The following is a 25,411-nucleotide window of genomic DNA, read 5'->3' as shown; positions in this document are numbered from 1 at the left end:
GGGGTGGATTTTCTTCACAGTCCTGGCTGGGGGAAGGGGAAGTGGGTGGGATGTCTCTGACCTATTATCCGGACCTCTGTGTTATCCAGATTCCTTCCTTCTGCCCCACCATGAGATGCAGGCTGCAGAGGACAAGTATCTCATGCTGTGGGCCAACAAAGGGATTCAGGTAATGCAGAGGTACAGATAATTGGATGAACAGGAGTATACTGTAATAGACTAAGTGAGAGAGTATTTTTTATAATTGCTGGTCAAAACTTTCTCGCATGTTCAGCTTTTAAAGCCATATTTAGCAACCCGAATACAAAGGTGTAGATGAGAGCCAGCAGCTCCCAGTGACTTGTACTGGGAGTTGGAGCTGCTCAGGACCGAAAAATCAAACCACTTATATATTGCTTAAATATATACTGAAGAACTTAACTCTAGGCAGCCAGTTTAGAAAATTTTGGCCGTTACAATTAGCGATCCTTTTGTATGTTATTTTCTACACTGATGGTATCCCCAAGTTCTTTATAGTGTCAAGAATAGTAGAGGGAGAGAAATGAAGAGGCATAGACAAGGTTTTTACAGCGGAGAGTTCAAATGATATGGCAAGAGCTGAAGAAATGGCTTGTCAGGCTAATGGAATGTGAGATGAGTGGGGAGCTGGTGGAGTTCTGGGAAGAATGTGAAATGAATGGGCAGCCAGTATTTGTGAGAAGGCAGGTTGCAGCAGCCTCTGTATATGTTGGGTTGATGGCAGGGATAGTGGGGACACAGACTTGCAATAATCAAACACTACAGATGTCGGTGTGGATAGAGTTTCCGCCTTGGTGGAGTCAAGGTAATGCCATAAACGAACAATGCACCAGCAGTAGTCTGAAGATTTGCAAAAGAAAGAGAAGAGTGCAGGCAGAGTCAAATAAAAGGTGAGAGACCAGAGGGAGCTATTGGATGCGGATCTGTAACTGAAGGGTCTCTTGTCTTGGAGAAGCACTTTTGTGTCTGGAGACTTGTACCTGAAAGATATTTAGATGATGGCAGAGTATCTCTTCTGAGCCAACATAAGCCCCAACTGACTGAAGGAAACGACGAAAACAATCCACTGGGGGCTAAACCTAAGGCACATGTGCTTTCAGCCTTGCAGTGAGATCAGTTATGTTGTGTTAGGTTTCGTGTGGTGAGTTTTGGAGGGTCACATACAAAGTTATTGAGTTATGGAAAAAAAGCCCTAATTTGGGGGGTTTCATCTTTTGTGTGCACTTTGGTTGCCGTGATAATTGTTTAGTTGGTTAGAACGGATTGTGGCCTAATTGCACTTGCTAATGCTAAAAGTAATGAGTGCTGCTTTGGTCTGAATTAACTCTAGCACTGCAGTTAGCATTCGTGAAAGATGTCGGATTAACAGAAGTAGAAATTTGGCTTTATATTCACAGGCCAGGTACACAGAGCTCCCCTTACCATACCACTGTGCTTCAGCTTTGTCCCAAAGGGGGTCACCTCTGGGTATGAGAATGAATCACAGCATGGCTTCAGTGTATATTCAGTCCTTGTCCTCTCTGCTGAGACTGACAAGAATGCCAGCTGGGGTGGTCTTTGAGTGATGTGGACAACTGCTCACAAGGATCTGGACAGAGATTTCCCCAGTTAATTTCTTATTTACCCTTTTGTCTACATTTTTTCAGACACTGATCTAGTTTGTCTTTTGTATAGCGGTATCCTTCGACTTGTATGCAAAGCCAGGTAACAACAGGACTTTAACTTTGCTGAATCCCAAGAAATCTTTTTATCAATGGAGGCTGCGTGTTCCTTCTAACTATATTGTGAGACTTGTAGTCCTTACTCTGCATGGTGTCACTCCAGGGAGTTGTGCATCGCACAGATTATCTGCATATGATTTTCTTCTTCCTCTTCAGAACAAGATCATTACAAGGTATGATCATAAAGGAAAGCTACTTTTTTCTCTGGCAAAACACACACCAAATCTTATCTGTATGCATCACCTACCTGACCTTTCATGAACACATTTTTATTTTTTCTAAAAAGGAGGCTTGCATGGCTCAAAGGATTGGTAATGAAACATACAGGCTTTAAAAGGCTAGGTCAAGATCCAGCCTGGTTTAGCAGTGACCAGAACTCAGTACCATGTGAGGTCTCTTTGGTAACCTACCTGAAATAAGTATGTAGTCTTCTTGCAGTTCCTATCAAAGAGATATCTGGACTCATAAGTATCTGCTAATATTTGGCGTTCACATTCACCTTTGTTTATGCACTCAGCAAGGAGGCCAGGGGTTGAAAAGGGCACAGACTGGTTGACTCATTGCCTAGTAGTAGTCCCTCATTCCCTCCAAATCAGCACTGAGACACACAGGGTGAGCACTGTGGAGAACTCTGTGTCACTACTGTCCATGCTGTATCCATTCTGTGGGTAGAGATCAATTTCAAGGGCTGTCAACCCATCGTGTTTTACAAGCAGTAATTCGACTATTTAGAAAGCAATGAAGAAATGTGTTGGCTTGAATTCAGTTGATGTTAGTATCAAGAGGCTTGTGATATTGTCAGTTAAAGCTTCATGTCAGAGAAGACATTTTAATTTCAATTACATGTATTTATCTCGTACAAAGTACCTTGAACTCACCTGGGCACTCATGTTTGCCAACAGGAGTCTCAAAAATAGGAGCTGATACACGGGGAGAAATTAAGTATATACAAAGGAAAGAGAGACTCTCTCCAATCCCACTATCTGCAATGTACAATTCAAGTGCGGGAAATACTTTTTTTCACTTGTTTTGATGTTTCTATTGGGTACTAATAATCTGTCACACTTGTTCACTGACCGAATGTGTGTTTCTGTCTACCCCCCAAAATTCAGGGGACTGTCACTCTGTTTGTACAGCACCTAACACAATGCAGTCCCAGCCTAGTTGTCTTCTAGGTACTATCACTATGTACAGGCTTAACATATCTGATGGCTTTGTAAAACTGCAAATCTCTATGTACCTATTAGCAGCATCCTTTTGGCAGTGAGACTGCATCTCTTAAAACTACCCCAGACCCTCACTTTGAGTAAATGAAATCTAAGATTGGGAAACTACAGGTCAATGTATTGGGCTCTCAAATGACAAACAGTTCACTGATGGGATGTGTCTAGGGGAGTTATGTCAAAGCAAGTGTCTAGGGGAGTTATGTCAAAGTTCAGCTTAATGTATTGGAAGAAATGCAGTCTAATTTCAGAGAAGGACAGGAATACAGAATGTTATCTAATTCAGTCTGTATATATTTCAGATGGTGTGGAGTACCAGGGGCCTGGAGTCCTCCTGTCATACGGTTAACTTCATCGAGTAATGTTATGCTGGTCACCTTCTCACTGGACAGAAGAAAAGAAAGTAACATGCTAAAAGCATACTTCCAAGCTATTCCTAAAGTTGGTATGTACTCAAATCAATTATGTATTTGAGGTAGGCAAGGTCATACTTTAGCCACTACTAATTTAGGACATTACTTCTTGGAGGTTATTGTTTCTGGAAAAAAGAAATTTCCATTCTGATCTCCCTGAAGATGATTTCAGGTAGCTGAGCAGAAGATGAGATTTGAGATCCTTCCATTTGGTAGGATTAATCTTCCTCTCTGGTTACTACTAGACCATCTCTCCAAATGGTTGCATTTGCCCCAGCTCAAACTCATTAAATGTCATATTTACTCTTCACATATACTACTCCCAAGAGAGCACATTGGCAATCTCAGTAAAGAGGCACAAGGCTCCCATACAATCTTGCCTCTCTTGGTACTCCTGCCAGCTCCAGTATGAGGCACACTGGTAGAGTGTGGATGGGGTAAGCTCGCAATTCTGTCTGGTTAGCGTGGAATACTTTGAGTTGCCATGGTTGAGTCACCTGCATTTTGCTGCAGACACTTCTGAAGTTAAACTAATACCAATAATTATTTACTCGCTTGCCATTACTGAATATTTCCCCCTTCTTCTGATACATAAGGGATCATTGGTATTAATGGATAGGATTAATGTCCAACGTCTTTTGTCCCTATGGAGTAAATTATGTGGAATAGCCCCTATGAAGCTAAATTTTCAAAGGTGACAGGTAATTTTGAGCACATCGGTTTTTGCATGCCCAACTTCATACCCTCAGTGGTCTTACTTTACGTAAATGCTCAGCAGCACCTGTCTTTTGAAAATCGGACCCCTTCAAGGTTGCCCAAGGTGGGCACCCAAAATTACTAGACACACAAATTTTGCCATAGAAATGAATGCAATTTTAAATGTAATACATAAATGCAATTACTCATGGTTTCTTAATTCTCACACTGCTATACTGCCTCAAGAAAACAGTCAATAGGAATTGCGGGGCAGGGACTGGATGATTACAAGTATTGTCAGTAGGAAGTGGAGCTTTGCAGTCACCAGTTCAAGTGCAGCACAAGTCTTAAAGATACACAAACTGTTTGACTTACATGAAATGAATTGAAGATCTCCGTCTACTTTTTAATGATTCAGCATTAACATCATAAAAATGCCATCTTCATTCTATGGCAAGCTCCTCAGAGAGGTCAATGACCATTTGGAGAGGTTGTTTCTGCATATCAGTGTTGAGGTACATTCACACGTGTGGTGTGTGTCTGTGAATGCCTCTTTGCAGGCCACTGTGTTTACAAAGAGTGCACTGGGGGATTTTCCATTCTTGTATCCTCTTCTGTAGAATGTTTGCTCTTTCCTCCCACAGTGAAGTTGCAAATGAGAGTGTTAGGTCAAACAGCTTCTCTTTTTATTTGACTACAGTTGTTCTTTGCTGATGTGTGGGTTGATCTTTCCTTGTTACTCCTTCTATACATAGCCCACAGATGGAACCAGAAAGGAATAAAACCTGTGAATGTAGTCTGCTATAGTAATAGTGAAAAATTTCATGCAAGAGTATTTCCCATTACTACTAAAATATACCTTCTGTTTAATTTGTCAAAAAAACTCTATTATCTTCATGAAGTAAATCAATAGGTGGCCTCCCTACTGAAATGAACAAAGCGTGTCTTGGGGTATAACTGCAGAAATATTATTCTTGGAAAGAAGGAGGAAGCAGTACCAATATTTGCTATGCACAACCATATTGTATTCAACCATATTGTATTCAACCATATTGACACTTAGCAAAGTCAGGGGCCTGAGTCTACTTTTACTTAAACCAGTTTGACACCAGTGTCAGTCATTGACTTCAGTGATATGATTGCAGACTTATGTTTGTTGTACTGAGTGAGGAATTTTGCCTTGTCTTAATAATACATTAGTATAATTTCTCATTTGTGTTGCACCTCTGGTTCTAAGGGCCTCCCAAAGCATGCAAGTCTATATACTATTCTGACTTCTGTTCAGCACTTGTGTAACCCTGCTGAAGACAAGAGAGAGCAAAACTTTGAACCACTATACATACCAGGAGAAGGGAGGGGATGAGGCAGTGTGGTAGATACAAGAGGGAGGAAATGTTCACTTCACCTGCCACTGAAAGACTTCTGCTGCTGGGGTAGATGCACATATACAACAGTTAAAGACACAAAACTATCGTATCCAATATGAAACAACAAAATGGATGTTCAACAAGTACTTTGTAACAGGAAGCAAAGTATATTTGGTTACTCTTATCATGGATATCTAATATACCCTTACTTAGCTAATACTGGAGAACAGCACTTGGATTCACCTACTGCTCTCATTTGAAAGTTAATTGTTGTAATTATATCTAGAAATAGGAGATGTGATAAGAAATCCCAGAATGATGACAACGTAGGATAGTTATTCTCTGGGAACATAGGATGAAGTGAGATGGCAAGTGTCATGGCCCATTCTCCTATCTCTAGTCTATACTTAGAGAAGGAACAGAGAGTGAATTAAATACTCCTCTTAAGTGCCATTTATGTAACAGTGTAGATTTATTGGTATTTTTCTCTTCCAGTCTGTGGTGGGCGTTACATCTCTTGGAATGGGACAGTGAGCTCCCCTTATTATCCAAGCTACTATCCACCAAACATTGACTGCAGCTGGCTAATCAGAGTAAGTGTGTGCAAATAGTAGTGATTTCATTAAGTTTTCATTTTACATACCAGAAGTAAAAATGGGAGAACGTGTCTTCCATTATGGATGAAACAAGGGAATCCATGCCAAGAACCCTGCTAGCAACCATTGTGCATTAATATGGCAGCTGATTGCATGTTTTCATCTGTGCTGCAGACTAGGCTTTAGGTACCTCTGCAAGTGGGGCAAGAGATGACAAATTAGCCTGTGGTAGCGACAAAATACTGGACCAGAAGGCCTATTAGTTTGTTCTAACTTGGCAGATCCTATTATTACCCTCTTGGCCTAAGCAGTGAGTGGTTATTTGGGGCCTTGCTGGATCATTTCCACTAGGAAGAGAAATGGATGATACAAGACACATATTACTTTGGTACAATCCTGTTCCTTTCCAAAGGATGCACACAGTCCTGTTTGCTTGAACATAGTAGAAACAAACAGGAAGAAGCTTTCTTGTTCAGAAATCTAAGTCTGCTTTTCCTAAAGATGTGCGCAAAAGAAACTCTGCCTCTCGGCTTCCTCACAGGGCCATGTAAACTTCTGCTTCTCCCACTACCTGCAGGCTTTCTTGGAGCTTTCTGCCTGTGGTTACAGCAATGCGTGGCTTTCTATGTCAATCAATGCCTTTTCCCCTATGTTTACAATCAGTCCCAGGGAAACTTTGCAGTCCACTGGCCTTAGCTTCTAATAGGCTTTGCCATGCAGCCCCATTGCCTTGGGCAGTGGATTACTATTATTTCTGGCTATCATTACATAAAGGCCTGAAACTGTCTATAGATCAGACTTCTGCTTGATGGCAGCCATTAACACTTGACAGTATAACACTATAATCTATGCATAGGGCCCTACCAAATTCATGGCTGTAAAAAACACATGACGGACCGTGAAATTTGGTCTCCCCTGTGAAATCTGCCAGGGAGGGGCAGGGTTGGGGGTGCCTCAGCTGGGGATCCTACCAGGCTCCAGCTGCTAGTCCTGGCAGGGCTGGGGAGGGATGGGACTTCCTTTTGTCCTGCGGAGGCTGCTCCTGGGGCAGGGTCAGACCCATCTCCAGAAACCTTCCCACAGCTGCGGGAAGCTCCGCACCTCCACCCCACTTCCTGCCCCCATCGCTCCCCAGCCAGGTCACTGTACAGGTTGCTCCCCAGGGGTCATTACAGGGAGCAGCTCCCAGGGGTGGGTCTGACCCGGCTGGGATTAGCAGCTGGAGCCCAGCACATAGTAGGAGCCCCCCGGCTGGAGCACCCCTAGCCAACAGTGCCAGAACTGGGGGACTGAGGGCCATGCCCTCCCTTTTTAACATGGGCATAGTTTTGGGAGGAAGGGGCAATGTTGCCCCCCCAAATTGCAAGCCTCGGGCAGGCACGCAGCCCCTGCCAGTGCCTCTCTGACCCTTCCCAAGGCTTGCAGTTTAGAGGGGGGAGGCATGGCTCCTGGCCCCCCCTGGAAATGGCACTTGTGTCTCCCCACTTCTACAAAGGTTCCGGCACCCTTGCCCCATACTTGCTCCTCCCCGGCTCCAGACCCAGGGCTTCATGGTTAAAGGGGCCTTGGGCTGGCAGTGTTTGGGTGGGGGAACCACAGTGCCCCCCAACAACAGGGCCCTGGACTGTCACCCCACCCAGAAGGCTGGCCCTGCCCCCCCCAATACCATGTGACCCTCGTTCTGCACTGCCTGCTGCCCAGCTCTAAAGGCAGCGCCTCGATCAGCAGCAGCACAGAAGTAAGGGTGGCGATACCACGACCCTCCTACAATAGCCTTGCAATACCCCCACAACCCTCTCTTGGGAGGGCACTCCCAAGGTTAGAACACTGTGACATTTCAGATGTGAAATTGACTTTTTTTTAAAAGCCTATAGCTGTGAAATTGACCAAAATGGACCACTAATTTGGTAGGGCCCTATCTGTACACCAATATTGTTAACTGTAAAGGTTTAGGAGGAAAATTTCAAAGACACAAATGGCAGTTGGGCTTCCAGCTCCCTAACGGACCAAAGCAGTTGGGTGCCTAGCTGCAATTTGTGCCTGAGGAAATCTCCTTTTTATTACATACCTTTCTTGCCTATTGCTGGGAGCAGGTGGTGGTGGAGGTATTTTCTTTTATAATCTGATGACGGGAATGTGATTGATGAATGGCTGTCCACTTGATTGTGAGGTAATAGAACAGAATGTATTAACCATATGTAAACTCCTTGGTTTGGATTGGTTTTTGTTTATTTTCTTTAACGCTTTGCTTGTAGGCACCCCTGCCTGGGTATAAGTTGTCGCTAAAAGTCCTTGTCATACAAATTCAAGAGAAGTCTCCAGGGTCCAATAAATGCGATAAGGACTGGTTAGAAATTGATGGAGTTAGGTGAGTTAAAACACTGCTCACTATTTTATTTGACATTGACATTCATTGGTGATACTCAGCGAGGACGCCATTTGTCATTCTACAAAACGTTCTGTACTCTAATCTTGGATTTCTCCAGCTACTTCCAGTGCAGAAACATACAACTTTGCAGACATTGTGACATCTTTATTCAGGCTTTCAAAGGATGTATTTTTCCTAATTATGCCATGCAGCAAACAGGTCAAATAGTTGTCACCAATGGTAATAAAAGCCTCATGCCCATTTCACATCAATAAAAAAATACTTAATCTATACATTTCATGACAAAGGTTGGTGGTTCAAGAGATGTTGAGTGCAGGATCTTGCATTGTTTTACTGGAGACGTGAATTCTTGGCTACCATCTTGAACTAGCTTCTTTTCTAGGGAGTGAGATCCTTTGCCATTTTAAAGCTTTGTTTTCAGTTTCCAATGTCTCTTTAATGATTGCTCTTTGCCTTGGTTATTGAAAACAAAATTAGAAGTGGCCAGTCATTCATCCTTCAGAAGGAAAAAAACCAAGGTGGCAGTACAATGTTTGGAACCACGTCTAGGAAGTGAAAATGCTGGGTTTGCAAAACGGAGCTGAAAACCTTTAAACAAGCTTTCTTAGTTTTCCAAAGGCAGAGGATGTGGTTGCAATATTGACCTTCTTGCTATATTTTTAGAACTTTAGGTTCTCAGTGAGAACCAGGAAATTCATTACATGCAAAATAGTTTGGGGGAAAAAAAAAGTTACACACACTGTATTTTCAACCTCCAAAGATAAGTTTTGGGAGCACATGTTTAATGTAAAGGTTTATCCGAACCTTATCACCCTCTTTACATGTTAGTAGTTTTGTACCTGTAATAATAGTAAGGGTAGCTGAGCTGGCAAGATACAGTAAAGTAACACATACAAAAAGTGTTAAGACTTGGTGAAGGTGAACTGTAGTTGTAATTATTCTGTTCTACACTTGACAGATATTGTAAAGCTATTGCTGAAAGCAACAGAAACAAGGAATATGGCTATTCAGTTGCGATTAATTTCCATTCAGATGAACTGGTCACGCAGAGAGGGTTTTATATTGAATATAAAGCTTTCAGTCACGTGGACCGTAAGTGAATACAAGCGCACTTTAATTTTTAAGGGGTCCATGTTATAGCTTTGGGGGAAACCTTGCTTCATAGGCCTACGTTCCACACTCTAACTCATAGTAATTGTGGAATGAACAGGAGTTGTCCTTCAACCTGATTGGTTGCTGATCCTGCCTGTCTGGTCCAGAGGTGAGGGGAAAAGAGTCTCTGCTGACTTGATCTAGGCATAGAGAGCAAATTTTCAGGTAAACAGTATTAAACCTTGTCCCTAAGAATCTAGAGGCTGGCGTGCTCCAGTTATTATGCGAGGGCACTCGTGTTACTAACAAATTTTTCTAGTAATGATAACCTACATGTTTCAGTCTTAGTGTTGCTGTCCAGTTGGAGATTCTTGGTCTATTTAAATCATTAAACATCTGCATTATTAGTGCTCACAGCAAACAGAACTGTGTGGCCTCCACCTCTTTAATGACAATGATAAGAAGGTTAATACTAATTTAAATTCTCCATTCTATCCATTCATTTAAATTCACGTAAATCAGAGTGCCTGTTAAAATCACTTACCTTTTAAAAAAACAAGAAGAAGAAGAAGAAAGATGGCATTTGCCTTAGTTGAATTTTATAGAACAAAAATAAATGAGGTACTACTGTCCTCAGTGCATATTTGGTCCCTAACACCATTTTCATTACTTCTATTCTTTATTTCTTCTAGCATGTCCTCGACAATTTAAATGTACAGACAGAACATGCATTCCTTTAAACAATCAGTGTGATGGCTGGAAAGACTGCTCAGATGGCAGTGATGAATTAGACTGTGGTAAGTTTATTCAATTTCTATTTTTAAAAACAGTCCTTCAGCAAGGCACTTGGAGGGCTATAAAATGCTTTTTTTTAAAATGTGCAATCAGAGGGAATAATACTTGAAATAATACCCTTCAATAATACCATATAACCCTGCACCTACCAAAAATAAAATACATATTGCATAAGAACCAGACCTTCCAAGAAACAGTCAATAATGTTTAACATATTTATTCCAGAGCTTCCTGTGACAGGACTAAAATCATGGGAAGGATAATCTTAGCCTACTTCAGAATATTGTGTTCTTGAGTGTTTTCAGATCCTTGGATGAATGATGCTGTGACTGGGAAGTGCCACCAAATTTATAGATCTCTCTTCTTCAGGCTGTAGTCCAGAGGAGTCTAACTGTGGTGATGGGAAGTGTAAACACCGTTCAAAGACATGCAAAGGGGACGATAGTTGCGGAGAGGATAGTGATGAAAATGATTGCCGTAAGTGTGTTGAAAAATAGTTTAGAATATCGGTGGGGAGTCGGGGGATAGGGATATGTTCATTTTCTTACTGTCTAAAGTTTTTGTGAATCATCTGATAAATAGATGGAATAGCCTGCATTGTTATATGTGTGGTGTGAGGATAATTAGAACTTTCATACGCATGCATCATGTTATGCTTTTTAGACTATTAGCATGTGTTGATCACACTACGTGCTCTCCATTTTGTTACATAACAACTGAACCTTAGATTGACTGGGTGAACCGGATGGTTTTGGATACCGATGAGGGTAGAGATGAACTTGCTGGAGGAACAGAAAAGAGTGATGGTATTTATACATGTGGGAATAAAGACTGTTGGAGAATCAAAGGTGTCAGCGATGGAAGAGAGTGATTTACCATCATATCCATGGCTCTGTCAGTGCCGGAATGTTCCTTGAAAAAGTGCAGGAGAGTTTGAGGTTCCGAAGATGAAATTGAAACTAAGTCAATGTCTTTGCTGCAAAAAACAAAATGTTTCTTGCTTGAGTGTTTTCCCCTGTCCCAAGCCCCTGGGAAAAAATAGTATTTGCATAATCTGGGAGGTTGAGTCCTTCATAGAATGTAGCCATCACAACGATGCATGCTCTGTGACTAGGGAAAAGGAACTACCAGCAGGTCAGGTAATACCTCAGGGAATCCACAGTCCACTTGATAGCCAGAGCTTTCTTCTCAATAATAGAATATGTTATCATGGGGTACAACTTTCTGCTTAAATATCGGATTGGGTGCTCTTTGCCTTCAAAGTCCTCGGAGAGCACCACTTCCAGGCTGGCCTCTGGCGAATGAATTACTGCTGGGAGAAGTCTGCATTGGCGAGGTTAGGCACCTAGACCAGCCATGCCTTCAGACTGTTAAAAGCTTCATCTCATCAATCATCTCACCAGACCTTTTTGGTGTCTCTGCCTTTTAGTAGATCATTCAGGGGAGCCGCAATCAATGCAAAGGTGGAGATGAACCAGTAATAATATCCTTCCAGACTGAGGAAGCAGCGTATCTGTCTTCTGAGCCAACATGTGGGGCATGAATTTAATATGTGGACTTTAGCTAGCACCAGTGTCTCGAGGCCTCCTCTCAACTGATACCCTGAGTAAGACACTTCTGTCACGGCCAACTTACACTTGGCAGGATTAGCTCTGAGGCTGGCCTCCTGTAGGGAACCAGAACCCCTCTTAGGGTGGTCATCCCACATACGACTATGGCTACAGTGTTGTCAAGGTAAGCCCCAGCGTATTGGTGGTGGTGTCCAAGGATTCAATTCATAAAGTGCTGGAAAGTTGTTGCCACCCCCCTTGGAGACCAAATGGCATGGTTTTAAAATGGAAATGGCCAAAGGCGGTTGAGAACACATTCTCTTCCTGGGAGAATGGAGACCAGGGGATCTGCCAATAGCTTTTTGTAAGCTCATCCATGCTGAGGTATCACGCCAGGCCCAACCACTCTAACAGCTCAGCCACCTTTGTCATTGGGTAAGTGTAAAACTTTGTGATGGAATTGACTATAGAAAAGCTTGCCCCCGTGTATTGTCGAGGTCTTCCCCTCTCCGTGCAGGTAGCTTGGGTCACTGGGCTGGTATTTGTACACGTTTTCTGTCATGCCTGGGGTTCAGTATCTGCTGGCAGGCATCCAGCACCATGAGTGGCCCTAGTTGGCTAGCGGACAGAGGTTGCACAGTCCCATATCTAATGACCCATCAGCTGCACCATGTGATGCTGGAGCACCCAGTCCAGGCCCCTTGCTGGAAGTCTGGATACAAACTCTGCATCCTGGACTGGCTCAGAGCTCTCGCCTGGGCGCAGCTACCACCAGCAATGCTCTGTAATCAGTGCACCACCACCAGGCACCCGCCCCCTTGTGGTACATCTCTGCTTTAAAGTGCTGCCAATGGGCATCTTCACGAATAGCCGGGTAATCGAAAACAGTGGTCTTCACCCAACTGTAGTCTCTGTCCGGTTCTGGGTCAAGGTTGCAGAAGGCCAGCTGTGCCTGTCCCATCCTGTAGGGAGCTAAAACTAAGTCCCAAAGTTCCAGAGACCATAGAGAGACCAGCGCCACCCTCTCAACAGTGGTTCGGAATGCCTCAGGATTGTTGTTAGGACCCATCTTAGTTAACGTCACAGCTGACAGAGCTCCCTCTAGGGGATTGGGTGCTGCGGGGCCTCCCTGTGCAGCAGTTGTGGGGTGGATCTTAACTGTTGCAGAAAGTCCCTCTGGAATTTGTGCTGCTGGACACAACCTCCTGCAACAACTGCTGCTGGGACATCCAATGCTGCAACGTTGGCTGCTGGAATTGCTGTTGCTAGTTGGCTTGCTGCTATTGCCATTCTGCTATCCATTTACACCAGTGCTCAGGGTCTATCACAGCTGAAGTCCCCTCTCAAAGGGCTGGTGTGGAACCTGTTTCTGTCTCAGGGTCTTGTATCAGGCGCAAGGCTTCATGCCTGCCTTCTCCCTTGGTTGTGGTCAGCCGACCCTCAGCCTGGGCTTGGTTTTAGTGTCATTGAGTCTCTTGTCCCTGGGTCCCCTATGGGAGCCCCACTGCTGTGGAATCTCACTCCTCCCACCGGGAGTTTAGGTTACTCCTGGGGTATTCTCAGCATCTAATTACAGTTCACTTACCCAGGTCCCTGGGTCCTGCCACAGGTAGTAGGCAGGAAGCAGCCTTCTAGGGCTCCTTGCCTGTATCATGCTCATATTGTCAGTCTGCCCCAACCAAAAGGGGTTAAAGGGAAGGCGGAAAGGCTAGCCAGAGCCATGGGCTGGGTTCCCCTTGATACTGGCAGTCCCTAGCAGTGTGAGCAAACTCCTCCTGCCCCCCATTCTGTGGTCACTTTACCCATTTTGAGCTCCCCTTCTCCAGGTGGAGCATGTCCTTCAGGCATGCCTAACTGGCACTAGCCTTTCTACCAGTGGGATAGGGGTGTATTTTATCACAGGAGCCACCATAAAGAGATACAGATCATTAGAAGAGAGTCACTTGTTTCTGTTGTAAATTAAAGATCACAGACTCTCTGCAGGCAGGATGTTTATTTAGAGGGAAATGCTAGAGGCCTCAATTATGGTTGGGTAAATTTCTTTTTGTTTGTTTGTTTTTTTACGTATCTGATTTGCAATCTGTGTATAAGACTATTAATCTGAAGTAAATTGTTAGTTTAAAACTGCTTTGTGAGAAACTAGCTATAAAATATAGCTTTTTTTTTTTAACTTACCAAAGTAAGCCTAGTCTCAGAATCCAAATGTGTCTCTGGTGTCCTTCAGTAATGTGGAGGAAGCTTTAGAATATAAAATAAGTACATTAACAGTATACCGTTTTGGCTTATAAGAATGTGTGAGAGTAACATCTTCGATGCAAGTCGTGCTTTCTGGAATGGGATTCCACAGTATAATCAAATGAAATCACATGTCTCCAGACAACTCACTGTTTCATTGATGTGAAACTTATTACTTTACCCTCTCTCTATCTCTCTCTCTCTCTATATATATATCCATCCGAGTTGCTAGATGTGCACAAAAATATGTGTATCCATTATTTGAAAAAGTTTCCCTAGAGAACTAGTAGAAATCCTATTTTTAATGCATTAAAATCTGGACTAGACAAAGCACTCAAGTATAGTACAGGGAACAATGCTATTCTGACTTAAGGCCAGAATGAGCAAGATGATGAAATCAGGTATTTTCCATCTCCAACTTCTGTGGGTTTTTTGTTTTTGTTTTTTGACTGGAAGAGCTGTGTAGTATGAAGGCAGATGGACAGTTAAATATCTAATGAATGACAGACAGTGGCTGATTTTGAAATATCTACTTTGTTCTCTTACTTGCCATAGGTTTTCTGTTAGTTTTTCAGGACAGTTGAATACCCACAATATGACATACTAGCCTTTCCGTTGATACATAATATAAAAGGAATGTCTAGGAACTTGGCTCCATTCAGCAATGCAAAGCAGTACAGCGACAAGCTTTTTGGACAGTAAAACAGCAAGAGGCATTGACTACTTTAATTGTCATTACCACACAAATACAATACCTACAAAAATGCCACAATTTGGGGCATAGGAATGGATAAGAACTTGTAAACAAATGTCATTTAGTATACTGATCAATAAAGTTTAGGATCTTTATAAACACTAACAATCTGATGGTGTAGAAATAGCTCTACTTACATGTTATATTCCTTCCTCCTAATCTCTGTTTTCCTGTAGATTGTGAATTGCTTGGGGCAGAGGCTGTACTCTCTTGTCTGTCTGCAAATAGCTCAGTATACTTGGGATGTTACCATAAAACAATAATAATAATAAATAAATGCATGATGCTGAGGTTTCTGGAAGGATTTTCAAGTAATAAATTGTAATAGATTTCTAAAAATGTACCTGGAAAAGGAGGTGGTATCATAAAAGGAAGTCATTTACTCAAATTTGAAACCCCCAAAGCCCCTTTTATGGTGATGAACTGCCACGTAATTGGACAACAGGCTGATCAGATGTTGGAAGTATTCGGAATGCTGAAAGTATTGGTGATGCAATAAAAGTAATAGAGTGCCTTAAAGCTACATAATTTAGAGGTAAAGCAGGGTGGCTTTGTTTTGGCAACGTAGGCCACTTCATTCTTGAATGACAGCAGCCACATGGGACTAATGCACTTTGCACTTTGACTTTTGCACATTAACTTCATATGGTGACTTAAATGTCTTGAGTGTCCCCATACAGACATGACCTTAGAGGTCATGACCTTCAATGCCCTTGTCCAAATCATATTTATAAATAATGTGACAAAGCTTCCTCTCCGCCTCGGTGGGTCCTATGCTTCCGTTTAGCAGCGGGCTGGGGTATTCCTCTTTTCCCTCAGAACTTTCCCCCATGCCCCTGGGTTTACTGTCCACACTCTGTCAGAGCAGGGTTCCTCCCAGCCTTCCTGATTGGGGAGTTGCAGGGTGTGTGTGTGTGTGAAGGGGAGTCTCTCGGTCTCTGGTAGCCCCTCCAGACGTGGTGGCAACAGACCAGACACCTGGTTCAGTCTCTCCCCTATGGCAGGGTCTCTTCCCTCAGACCTCTGTGGCCCAGAAGGGCTGTCCGCCCTGTTGGGCAGGGATTCTCCTACCCTTCGCCTCTATACCTCCGTGGCTCCTCTCGTAATGCTTGTCAGCATCTGCACTGCACTGCACTGCCCAGCTCTCCAGTAGCTTGCCTTCCTCCGTCCGCTCCTATACTCCATTTTTTCACCTCAGTTATGTTTTCTTTCAGCCTATAAAAGTTGTTCCTCATATGCATATAAATGCCTGAATGGAAAATGCCCCACAAAACCAAACCCAGAATGTGATGGAATAAGAGACTGTGGAGATGGATCTGATGAAATGAACTGTGGTATGTGAAGTTTAATTCATTTGAAATACATTTTAAATGAAAGTTAATTCATGAGTGAATTATTGCAGCAAACTTAAATATATATTTATGTATTTGGCTCAAAAATTGGGTCAAATTTAGTATACATTTAAAAAGAAAAGATAGGATTTATAAAACCACATATGAATAAAAATAATTCCTTGATAATATTTGTATGAAAACATTTCCTTTACATGTTTCTCTGCTTTATCATCAACCCAAACACAATAATCTTGGGCCAATTGAGGACGCCGAGAAAGTGACAATTAGTTAAAATACTGCACTAAGTGAAACTGACGTGTCGAAGCCAAGTGAAGTTAAAAAAAAAATTAAGAAGTCACATATGCGGTGAAAAGTAAATTTAATATTTAAACTTCGTTTTAAGTTAGATCTTACCTGTAATACCTATAAGAATAGTTTGTTTAGTATTATCAAGAGCGTCCACTTTGTACCTTAGCTTGGATAGAACACTGGAGCAGGATCAGTAGACATGAATTCAATGAGACCTCAGGAGGTCATCTGGTCCAACCCCCTGCTCAAAGCAGGACCAATCCCAACTAAATCATCCCAGCCAGCGCTTTGTCAAGCCGGGCCTTAAAAACCTCTAAGGATGGAGATTCCACCACCTCTCCAGGTAACCCATTCTGGTGCTTCACCACCCTCCTAGTGAAATAGTTTTCCCTAATATCCAACCTAGATCTCCCCTGCTGCAACTTGAGACCATTGCTTCTTGTTCTGTCATCCGCCACCACCAAGAACAGCCGAGCTCCATCCCCTTTGGAACCCCCCTTCAGGTAGTTGAAGGCTGATATCAAATCCCCCCTCACTCTTCTCTTCGGCAGACTAAATAAGCCCAGTTCCCTCTGCCTCTCCTCGTAAGTCATGTGCCCCAGCACCCTAATAATTTTTGTTGCCCTCCGCTGGACTCTCTCCAATGCGTCCACATCCTTGCTGTAGTGGGGGGCCCAAAACTGGATGCAGTACTCTAGATGTGGCCTCACCAGTGCCAAATAGAGGGGAATAATCACTTCCCTCAATCTGCTGGCAATGCTGCTACTAATGCAGCCCAATATGCCATTAGCCTTCTTAGTAACAAGGGCACACTGTAGCAGTGCATGGGATTCTTCTGTCCTATGTGCAGGACTCTGCACTTGACCTTGTTGAACCTCATCAGATTTCTTTTGGCCCAATCTTCCAATTTGTCTAGTACCCTCTGTATCCTATCCCTACCCTCCAGCGTATCTACCTCTCCCCCCAGCTTAGTGTCACCCGTGAACTTGCTGAGGGTGCAATCCATCCCATCATCCAGATCATTAATGAAGATGTTGAACAAAACCGGCCCCAGGATTGACACCTAGGGCACTCTGCTTGATACCGGCTACCAACTAGACATTGAGCCATTGATAGCTACACGTTGAGCCCGACAATTTAGCCAGCTTTCTATCCACCTTATAGTCCATTCATCCAATCCATACTTTTTTAACTTGCTGGCAAGAATACTGTGGGAGACCATATCAAAAGCTTTGCTAAAGTCGAGATATATCACGTCCACCACTTTCCCCATATCCACAGAGCCAGTTATCTCAGAAAACAATCAGGTTGGTCAGGCATGATTTGCCCTTGGTGAATCCATGTTGACTGTTCCTGATCACCGTCCTCTCCTCCAAGTGCTTCAAAATGGATTCCTTGAGGACCTGTCCCTGCCTTGCAGTCACTTCATCTCATGTGTAACATGGGAATGATGATACTTAACATTCCTTTGTGAAGCATTTTGGGATCGGCAGCTAGAAGAACAAAGTATAAGAGGCAAGTATTAATAAACCTAAGTAAAATGACTCAGTGCCTTATGTGTATTAAATTCTTAATCCTCCCATTCAAAACTTTCTTTATTAGCTTGTGGAAGAATCCTGTTAAAAAAATCTAGAATTGTTGGAGGTGAAGATGCAAGATCTGGAAAGTGGCCTTGGCAAGCAAGCTTGCAGATGGGAATGTATGGCCATATTTGTGGTGCATCTGTTGTTTCAAATAGGTGGCTGTTATCTGCTGCTCATTGTTTTCTGGACTCTGATTCTATAAGGTAAGTACAGGTTGTACAATCCAGAGTACACACAGTTTAGTTTAACAGTTTTAGTTTCATTAATTTATGTATCCATGTTGCTGGCATAGTGGCTTTGAATGCATAGTTCTGTGCATATGGTCTAATTGGTATGTTTTGTAGACCCAGAGCACACTTCATCCAATAATCAAAAGTATAAAGTATCCAGAATAATTATTGTTAGCCTCTAAAGTACTCCTTTTCTTTTTGCAAATACAGACTAACACGGCTGCTACTCTGAAACCTATACCACCACTGTAACCAGAAAGTAAATCCTGCTTTTGAACCATGGAGTTAACTGTGAACACAGCTTAAAAAAATGTTTCCAAAATAATACTCCTAACCATTAAGATTAGAGCACCGCTAACAGTGGAAAAGTATGGAAACTGGCTGGTGTTAGGGGCTGGTGGTGTAGTGAAGACAGGCATGGTGATGCATAATATCCTGCAAAGTGTCATCAAGATTACTCATGTGTTGTATCCTGGAGGGATTTGGAAGGCTGGACTTCCTGAACTGTAGATGGATCCCAAGTACCCATTCTATGTTTAAAATGCCATCCTCCTATCAAGCTAATGAGTGAGTGGTAGCCCATCAGTGCAATGTTAGGAGCAAGCTGTAGTCCCTCCTGGTTTTAATTGGATGGCTAGGTGAAATACCTGAAGTTTAGGACTCAGAACTCCTGGGTTCTGTTCACAACAAGAGTCATAGTGAGGGATAAAAATGGCAATATTCCATTCAGACTCCATCTGCATTATCTGAGCAGCTGGAAGTTCTGCCAAAATAAGTAGTGAAACAGTTGGCAATGTTGATGTTTAGGAACCTTGATTTTTCAGATTTGTACAATGTAATTACTGCAATTATGTTCAGAAAAAGGGTAGCTATACATCTAACTGGCCACTTGGAAGCACAATTACCCACTTTGCATAAAAAAAAATCAGACAAAATAGGCATAGATTATCAGCTGCAATTATGAATAACGTGCCTTTAAAGTATTATTAGGTTTCAGAGTCAACACTTCATTGAGATGAATATGAGCAATTGTTGCTTATGTGTTTGAGTTATTGTTCCTGTTGGTTTGCTGGCTGGTGCAGCAGTGACAATGGTGGTATTAGTTCTCAATCAGAAGGAACAGAAACTTTATTTCTTAAGAAAGCTTAAAGGATGGGGCTCACCATATAATTGGAACTGTAGCAATCATTACTGGCTCAATCTGACTGGGAATCCCAGCCCTGCCACTAACTCGGTGAGACCCGCGTAAGTCACTTAACATATCTGTGCCTCCGTTCTCCACATTAGTCACATGGGGATAACTCGCCTATCCTGTAAAGTCCTTCAAGATCCTTAGATGAAAAGTGCAAAGTATTAGTCATATTACTCCCAGAAAGCATCCCTTTGGAAACCATGAACAAAAACGCAAACTAATATTCTACTTAAAATAAAAATGAGATGTATCTGTCCTACTGATTTCATATTGTGCCCCTTGGGCCCCCCTCTCTCCCCGACTTTGGTATTTCTCACAAAATATTGTGAATACCTCTTAAACAACAACCTGGCATGATGATGTTTATCCGATGGGCATTTTATAAATATTGTCTGTTTTGCAGATACTCTGTGCCTTCTGGCTGGAAAGCGTATATGGGCATAAGGATCATTAACAAAAACAGCAATCATGTAGCTATGAGATCAATCAAAAGGATTATTGTCCATCCACGGTATGACCAATATATCTCAGACTATGACATTGCCCTGTTGGAAATGGAGACACCAGTATTCTTCAGTGAGCTGGTACAGCCCATTTGTTTACCCAGCAGTCCTAGAGTATTTTTTTATGGAACTGTCTGCTATGTAACTGGCTGGGGAGCCCTAAAAGAAAATAGTATGTTCATTTCCTGGATATGTTTCTTGCAAGTTTGACTCTAATTTTAAACTGTAAGAGTGATGTGATTATGCTAAAAACAAATATAATCACGGTTTACTTAGCACAGTGGTTTTCAAACTTTTTGTGTTGGTGACCCCTTTCATGCAGCAAGCTGCTGACTGTGAAGCCCCTTAGAAATTAAAAACGGGGGTGTGTCTAATTTAATGGCGGCAGGGCGGGGGGTCAGGGCTGTCAACCCCAAGGAGTTGACAGCTCACGACTGCCATGGAACCACCTTGCGACCCGCTGAGAACCCCTGACTTGGTTGGTCTTTTAAAAGCTAGAATATTCCTTCTTTGTCAAAGCAACTTCAGTGGTTTGGCTCAGGTGCAGCTGAACATCTGTGGAGTTTCTTAATGTGGGCATGTAGAAATAGTTTAGGTCAATTAGGAGTCCTACCATTAGGCACTGAAGACTGTCATAGGCCATTAGAAAGATAATTACCCTGGATTAGCACTTGTTTCTCACATGTACAACTCATTTAATTTCTGCAGTACTTCGAAAACAATTCTATAGATAGAGAAATAGGAAAAAAGTTGAGACTAGCACAAACTAGGAAGTAGTCTATATCTGATCCAGAATTAGAACTCAAGTGCTTCAAGCTCGCAGTTTTTTAAATTAATCTCTTAAATTGCATTATGATCTAAGACAGTGGTGGGCAACCTGCAGCCTGTCAGGGTATTCCGCTGATAATCTGCAGGCACGGCCACCCGCAGCTCCCAGTGGCCACGGTTTGCTGTTCCTGGCTAATGGGAGCTGCGGGAAGTGGTGCGGGCTGCAGGGACATGCTGGTCACTACTTCCCATAGCTCACATTGGCCGGGAATGGTGAACCGCAGCCACTGGGAGCTGCGGGCAGCCGTGCCTGCGGATGGTCAATGTAAACAAACTGTCTCATGGCCTGCCAGCAGATTACCCTGATGGGCCGTAGGCTGCCCACCACTAATCTAAGGTTTTACATTGGACCCAAATTTATCTACCAGGGTATCTTTGGCTTTCTTAACATACCTTTCATCTAACATCTGAACCCAAGACTGGTTATTTATACCTAAATATACTTTAAGTGAAGTTATAATATAAAAACAGCTATTATACAGTGTCCATTTTTCAATAAAAATTGAGATATATATAATTTCAACTTAATTTGAAACTGTGAAATTAAAATATTTGAACACCTTCCCCTCTGATAATTTCAGTTACCCACCCCCCCCCAAAGCCCTAAAAAGGTCCTAAAGACCAGGTTGCTAGTACAAATTGTGGCACAGATGAAAGATATTGATGGTGAAACAGTTGACACTCACACCAGTCTGGTATTCTGCAGGGTGCCAAATATGGCCCATGATGCAATTTAGCAATCAGCTACTATCATTGGGAATTATAACTAATCAAAGCAGGTTTGTTTTTATCCACATCTTCCTTCCCGATTCCCTCTCTGCTAGGAGCAGCAGTGGGTTGCCAAATACTAGGACCTGAATGGGGCTTTTGGGTACAATTTCAATACAAATAACACAGAAATATTAAAAAGCCCAAGTGAGGGCAAAGCATGTAACAAAACCAAAAACCTGTTAAATTTTGGAATGGGTGTCACATGTTGTACTGATAATTCCTGCAGATCTCCATGCCATCCCCTGCTTCAAGGTTTGGCTAATCATTATCAAAGCAAGAACTAAGGAAATGCAAGAAGGCAACAATGGCAGAGGGTTGTAAACTTTCCTGCCCTCCTTATATGAAAGCAGCATTAGTGACAGACATTCAAAAGCTGTGGGGAAGGGCAATTTAAACTACAGTACATAGTAATCCTTCGGCTCGGTAGATTCTAAACACATTCCTCCCTTCTGATGTATCTGCTTTTTCCTCAGAACTGTAAAACCGGCATATGTTACATTTTATATTGTTCTAGGTTACCTTGCCAAAACACTGCAAGAAGCTAAAGTGAAAATAATTAATCAAAGTATTTGCAACAAGCTATATGATGATCTGATTACATCTCGAATGCTGTGTGCTGGAAATCTTAATGGTGGCATTGATGCATGCCAGGTAAAAGTGAAAACTGTAGGAAAACTACCACTATGTATTTCCTTTGTATATCAGGATTGTTTGGCTTTAATGCAGTAATGGAGCACAGTGTTTTGGGAATGTGGTTAATTAGTAACATGACATAAGGATCTCAGAAGCAGGGAGGTAAGTTTGACAGGCAATACTTGCATCCTTTGAAACATGGGCGGCAGATGAACCCCAGGCTCGCGGAGGCTAGCCCCTGGCCCGGCCTGCTCCTTCTGCCTGAGTCCTGCCCCTCCTGCCAAAGCCCAGAGGCCACCCCCAGCCCTGGAGCACCAGGCAGGTGAGCGGGCGGTGTGCCCTGGAGCGCCGGGTGGGTGGGCGGCGCAGCCCCCTCCCCCAGCCCCAGAGCGCAGGCTGGTCCCCATTAACTGCAGCCCCAGTCTGGGGCGCTGGCCACTAGGAGAAGAGTCCCCTGCAGCACAGCACGGAGAAGCAGGAACGGGCCTGGGGATGGAGCATGGGTGGGGCCACGCAAGGCTATTTGGGGAGGCTCAGCCTTCCCCTGCCTTTGATATCCGCTGCCCATGCTTTGAAACAAATGCTGCCTTTCAAAACAATAGGTAAGATCCAGTCTGTTGAGATTGTTTTGCCATAAGAGGGCTTCTATTGGTTTTGGCTGAACAGGGATATAGCGATCAAGGAGTTTGAGTTAGGGTTCTTTGTGGAATCTTAAGGATGAATTTCTTATTCTTGAACTCATGGGCTAGTCAAGGTGGAATTCCCTCTTTTCATCTCTTTCTACTGTCCCTGCACTGCCCTATGGCCAGCTGCTTGTTCAATGGGATGATTCGGAGAAGAGAGGTAAGTCACCATTCATCTTCTTCTCTTCTCCTTTGCATCCCCTTGTTGTTGCCATTGTGTTCCATTTGGGTTTGGCAGAATTAGATTTTCATTTTTTTAAATAATTTTGATGGGTTATATTGATGTTTGTTTTAAGCATTTTTTATTTTTATCAATTTTAAATGCTCAGACTTAGGGACATTATGGGTGGAGGGTGTCGGACAATAATTGTGTAATGACAGTAGATCCTGAGATTCAAAAAGTTAAAACTTTCTAGTAGTTAAAAAACAAATTGTCAACATCACACATCAAAACACACAAAGTAAATATCCTTAAATCAAACTCTCTAATAAATTCTCAAGCAGCATTTTTCTTTCTTTGCCTAGCTGTAAATTTTAATGATTATTGTTGGAAATATTTTTTGTCAGTTTGTGGTGTATATGGTAAAACTAACATTTACTAGCCTTCACTAATAAAAATCTAATCCTCCCTAGCAGAGTTCTATTAATTTGCATTCTTTGGTCGTCTTGGTTGTAATGAAATGTCACAACGTGAATTGGATGCATGAACAAATGTACAGCCACTGTCCAGAAATAGAAAATATAATAATTTGGGGAGAGTGTCTTTTGTCCATATGTTACCTAATCTTCGTATTACAGTGCAATGTGTTTTGTTCTAATGACTGAACTGTATCCTTTGCTTTAGGGTGATTCTGGAGGTCCATTGGCCTGCGTAGGAAAGGGAAATAGATGGTATCTTGCCGGCATTGTCAGCTGGGGTGAAGGATGTGCTCGGCGTAACCGCCCTGGTGTATATACAAAGGTGACAGAGCTTTATGACTGGATTCGTCAGTACACAAACTGATGTGCTTAGAAGAAAACAAAAGTCACTATTTTTACCGGAGTAATCCATGAAATATGTTTTTCTGATATCATAAGGAAACACTGTAGATGTTTGTGCTGAAGTTCATAAATATAAATATAAATATTTAAAAATTGTAATTAACTTCTCTGCACATTTCAGGAACAGTTTGAACTGAAAGTAATTGTTTCTCCATCTTCATTGTCCATTTTTGGTGATGAAGACAAACAGGGCTGAATGAAGTAAGAATGGAGTGGAACCTTGGGCCAAATTCTAACCAAACCTTATTGGATATTTGGATCATTCCTTTCCTCTCCCCTCCTCTCCAGCCCCAGCACATATAAATATATACATGCACTCTCTATATGCAATGTATTGGGGTTTCAGACAGGATCAAGGGCCCACTTCTCACATCTGGTCAAAATATACAAACTGCAAGTCAGGGTGGTGTGCAAAAGTGGGTTAAAGCTCTCCTTTGCTCATGGTGCTGCTATGCAGGACTGCTGCCTCCTGTGCTGTGTTTAGAGGAGGTCTCAGACTGTTCTACCTTAATACGGTTTTTAATAGCCGGAAGAGGCCAAAAACATAGTTCAGGTTTGTTGTGATGTAGGGGCACCCCAAACTCTCTCCCGCTTTGGTAGCCACGCTCCCTTTCCTTGTTAAGTTAGCAGCAGGGAGGGTGTTTGGCATTCAAGACCAAAGATAACACTAAGCTCTATGCCAATGTTGGGGGGAGGGATAGCTCAGTGGTCTGAGCATTGGCCTGCTAAATCCTTGAGGGGGCCATTTAGGGATCTGGGTCAAAAATTGGGGATTGGTCCTGCTATGAGCAGGGGGTTGGACTAGGTGACCTCCTGAGGTCCCTTCCAACCCTGAGATTCTATGATTCTCGTGATGCTCCCTGGGGTGGTTAAGACAAGCATACAGGGGAGCTGGAACAATTTTTATAGTGGGGGTGCTGAGAGTTCTTGAACCAAACTGTAAACCCTGTATAGAATGGAAACCACTTCAAGCCAGGGGTTGTGGCAGCACCCTCAGGTATCCCTAGGCCAGCGCCTATGTAAAGGTGATCAAATTCCATCAGTAGTGTAGCATAAATCAGTCATATTAAACCTGAAGTTCTGGCCCTAGACTTGCAAGGACTTAAATACCATTATTGGTGTCTTTGGAGTGACGGTATTTTAGAACAGGTGAAAATGCTGTTAAAGGATTTAACATGTTATTAAAAGGAGCTCAGTTCAGTTAATCTAAAGGGAACTGCACCTATTAGATGGAGAGAGAATTCTTTTTCAGTCTGGTACAAACAAAACTTCACACGCACAAGCTCCCTAGCTGCTATCAAATGTTAAACTATATAATCACAACACAGTCTCATAAGCTGATTATACTTTGTGAGAACAAACCTATTGCTAGCTACTTATGGTAATAGCCTTATTCAAATTAACTCTTTCGTGGGTGTCAGACTGCAATAAGAGGCTCATCTTGAATTATCTCCT

The 25,411-nt window shown here is 42.7% G+C and overlaps 1 protein-coding gene across 1 annotated transcript in view; it reads left to right on the top strand.

Moving 5' to 3' along the window:
* Positions 1–23,918, top strand: part of LOC140906389 (suppressor of tumorigenicity 14 protein homolog) — a 28,225-nt gene extending 4,307 nt beyond the window's left edge. The window contains exons 5-17 of the mRNA XM_073330260.1: positions 90–169; positions 1,677–1,912; positions 3,265–3,407; positions 5,934–6,031; positions 8,290–8,402; positions 9,382–9,515; positions 10,208–10,312; positions 10,680–10,787; positions 16,064–16,183; positions 18,095–18,278; positions 19,901–20,172; positions 22,114–22,250; positions 23,760–23,918. Coding sequence (XP_073186361.1) covers positions 90–169; positions 1,677–1,912; positions 3,265–3,407; positions 5,934–6,031; positions 8,290–8,402; positions 9,382–9,515; positions 10,208–10,312; positions 10,680–10,787; positions 16,064–16,183; positions 18,095–18,278; positions 19,901–20,172; positions 22,114–22,250; positions 23,760–23,918 — 1,889 coding nt within the window. The remainder of the gene's footprint in view (positions 1–89; positions 170–1,676; positions 1,913–3,264; positions 3,408–5,933; positions 6,032–8,289; positions 8,403–9,381; positions 9,516–10,207; positions 10,313–10,679; positions 10,788–16,063; positions 16,184–18,094; positions 18,279–19,900; positions 20,173–22,113; positions 22,251–23,759) is intronic.
* The last annotated feature ends 1,493 nt before the right edge of the window (positions 23,919–25,411 follow it).

Source organism: Lepidochelys kempii, chromosome 1 (assembly GCF_965140265.1).
Source record: "Lepidochelys kempii isolate rLepKem1 chromosome 1, rLepKem1.hap2, whole genome shotgun sequence".
Taxonomy (NCBI): Eukaryota; Metazoa; Chordata; order Testudines; family Cheloniidae; genus Lepidochelys; species Lepidochelys kempii.
Note: the sequence above shows the minus strand (reverse complement) of the source record. Positions and strands in the feature narration are given on the sequence as shown.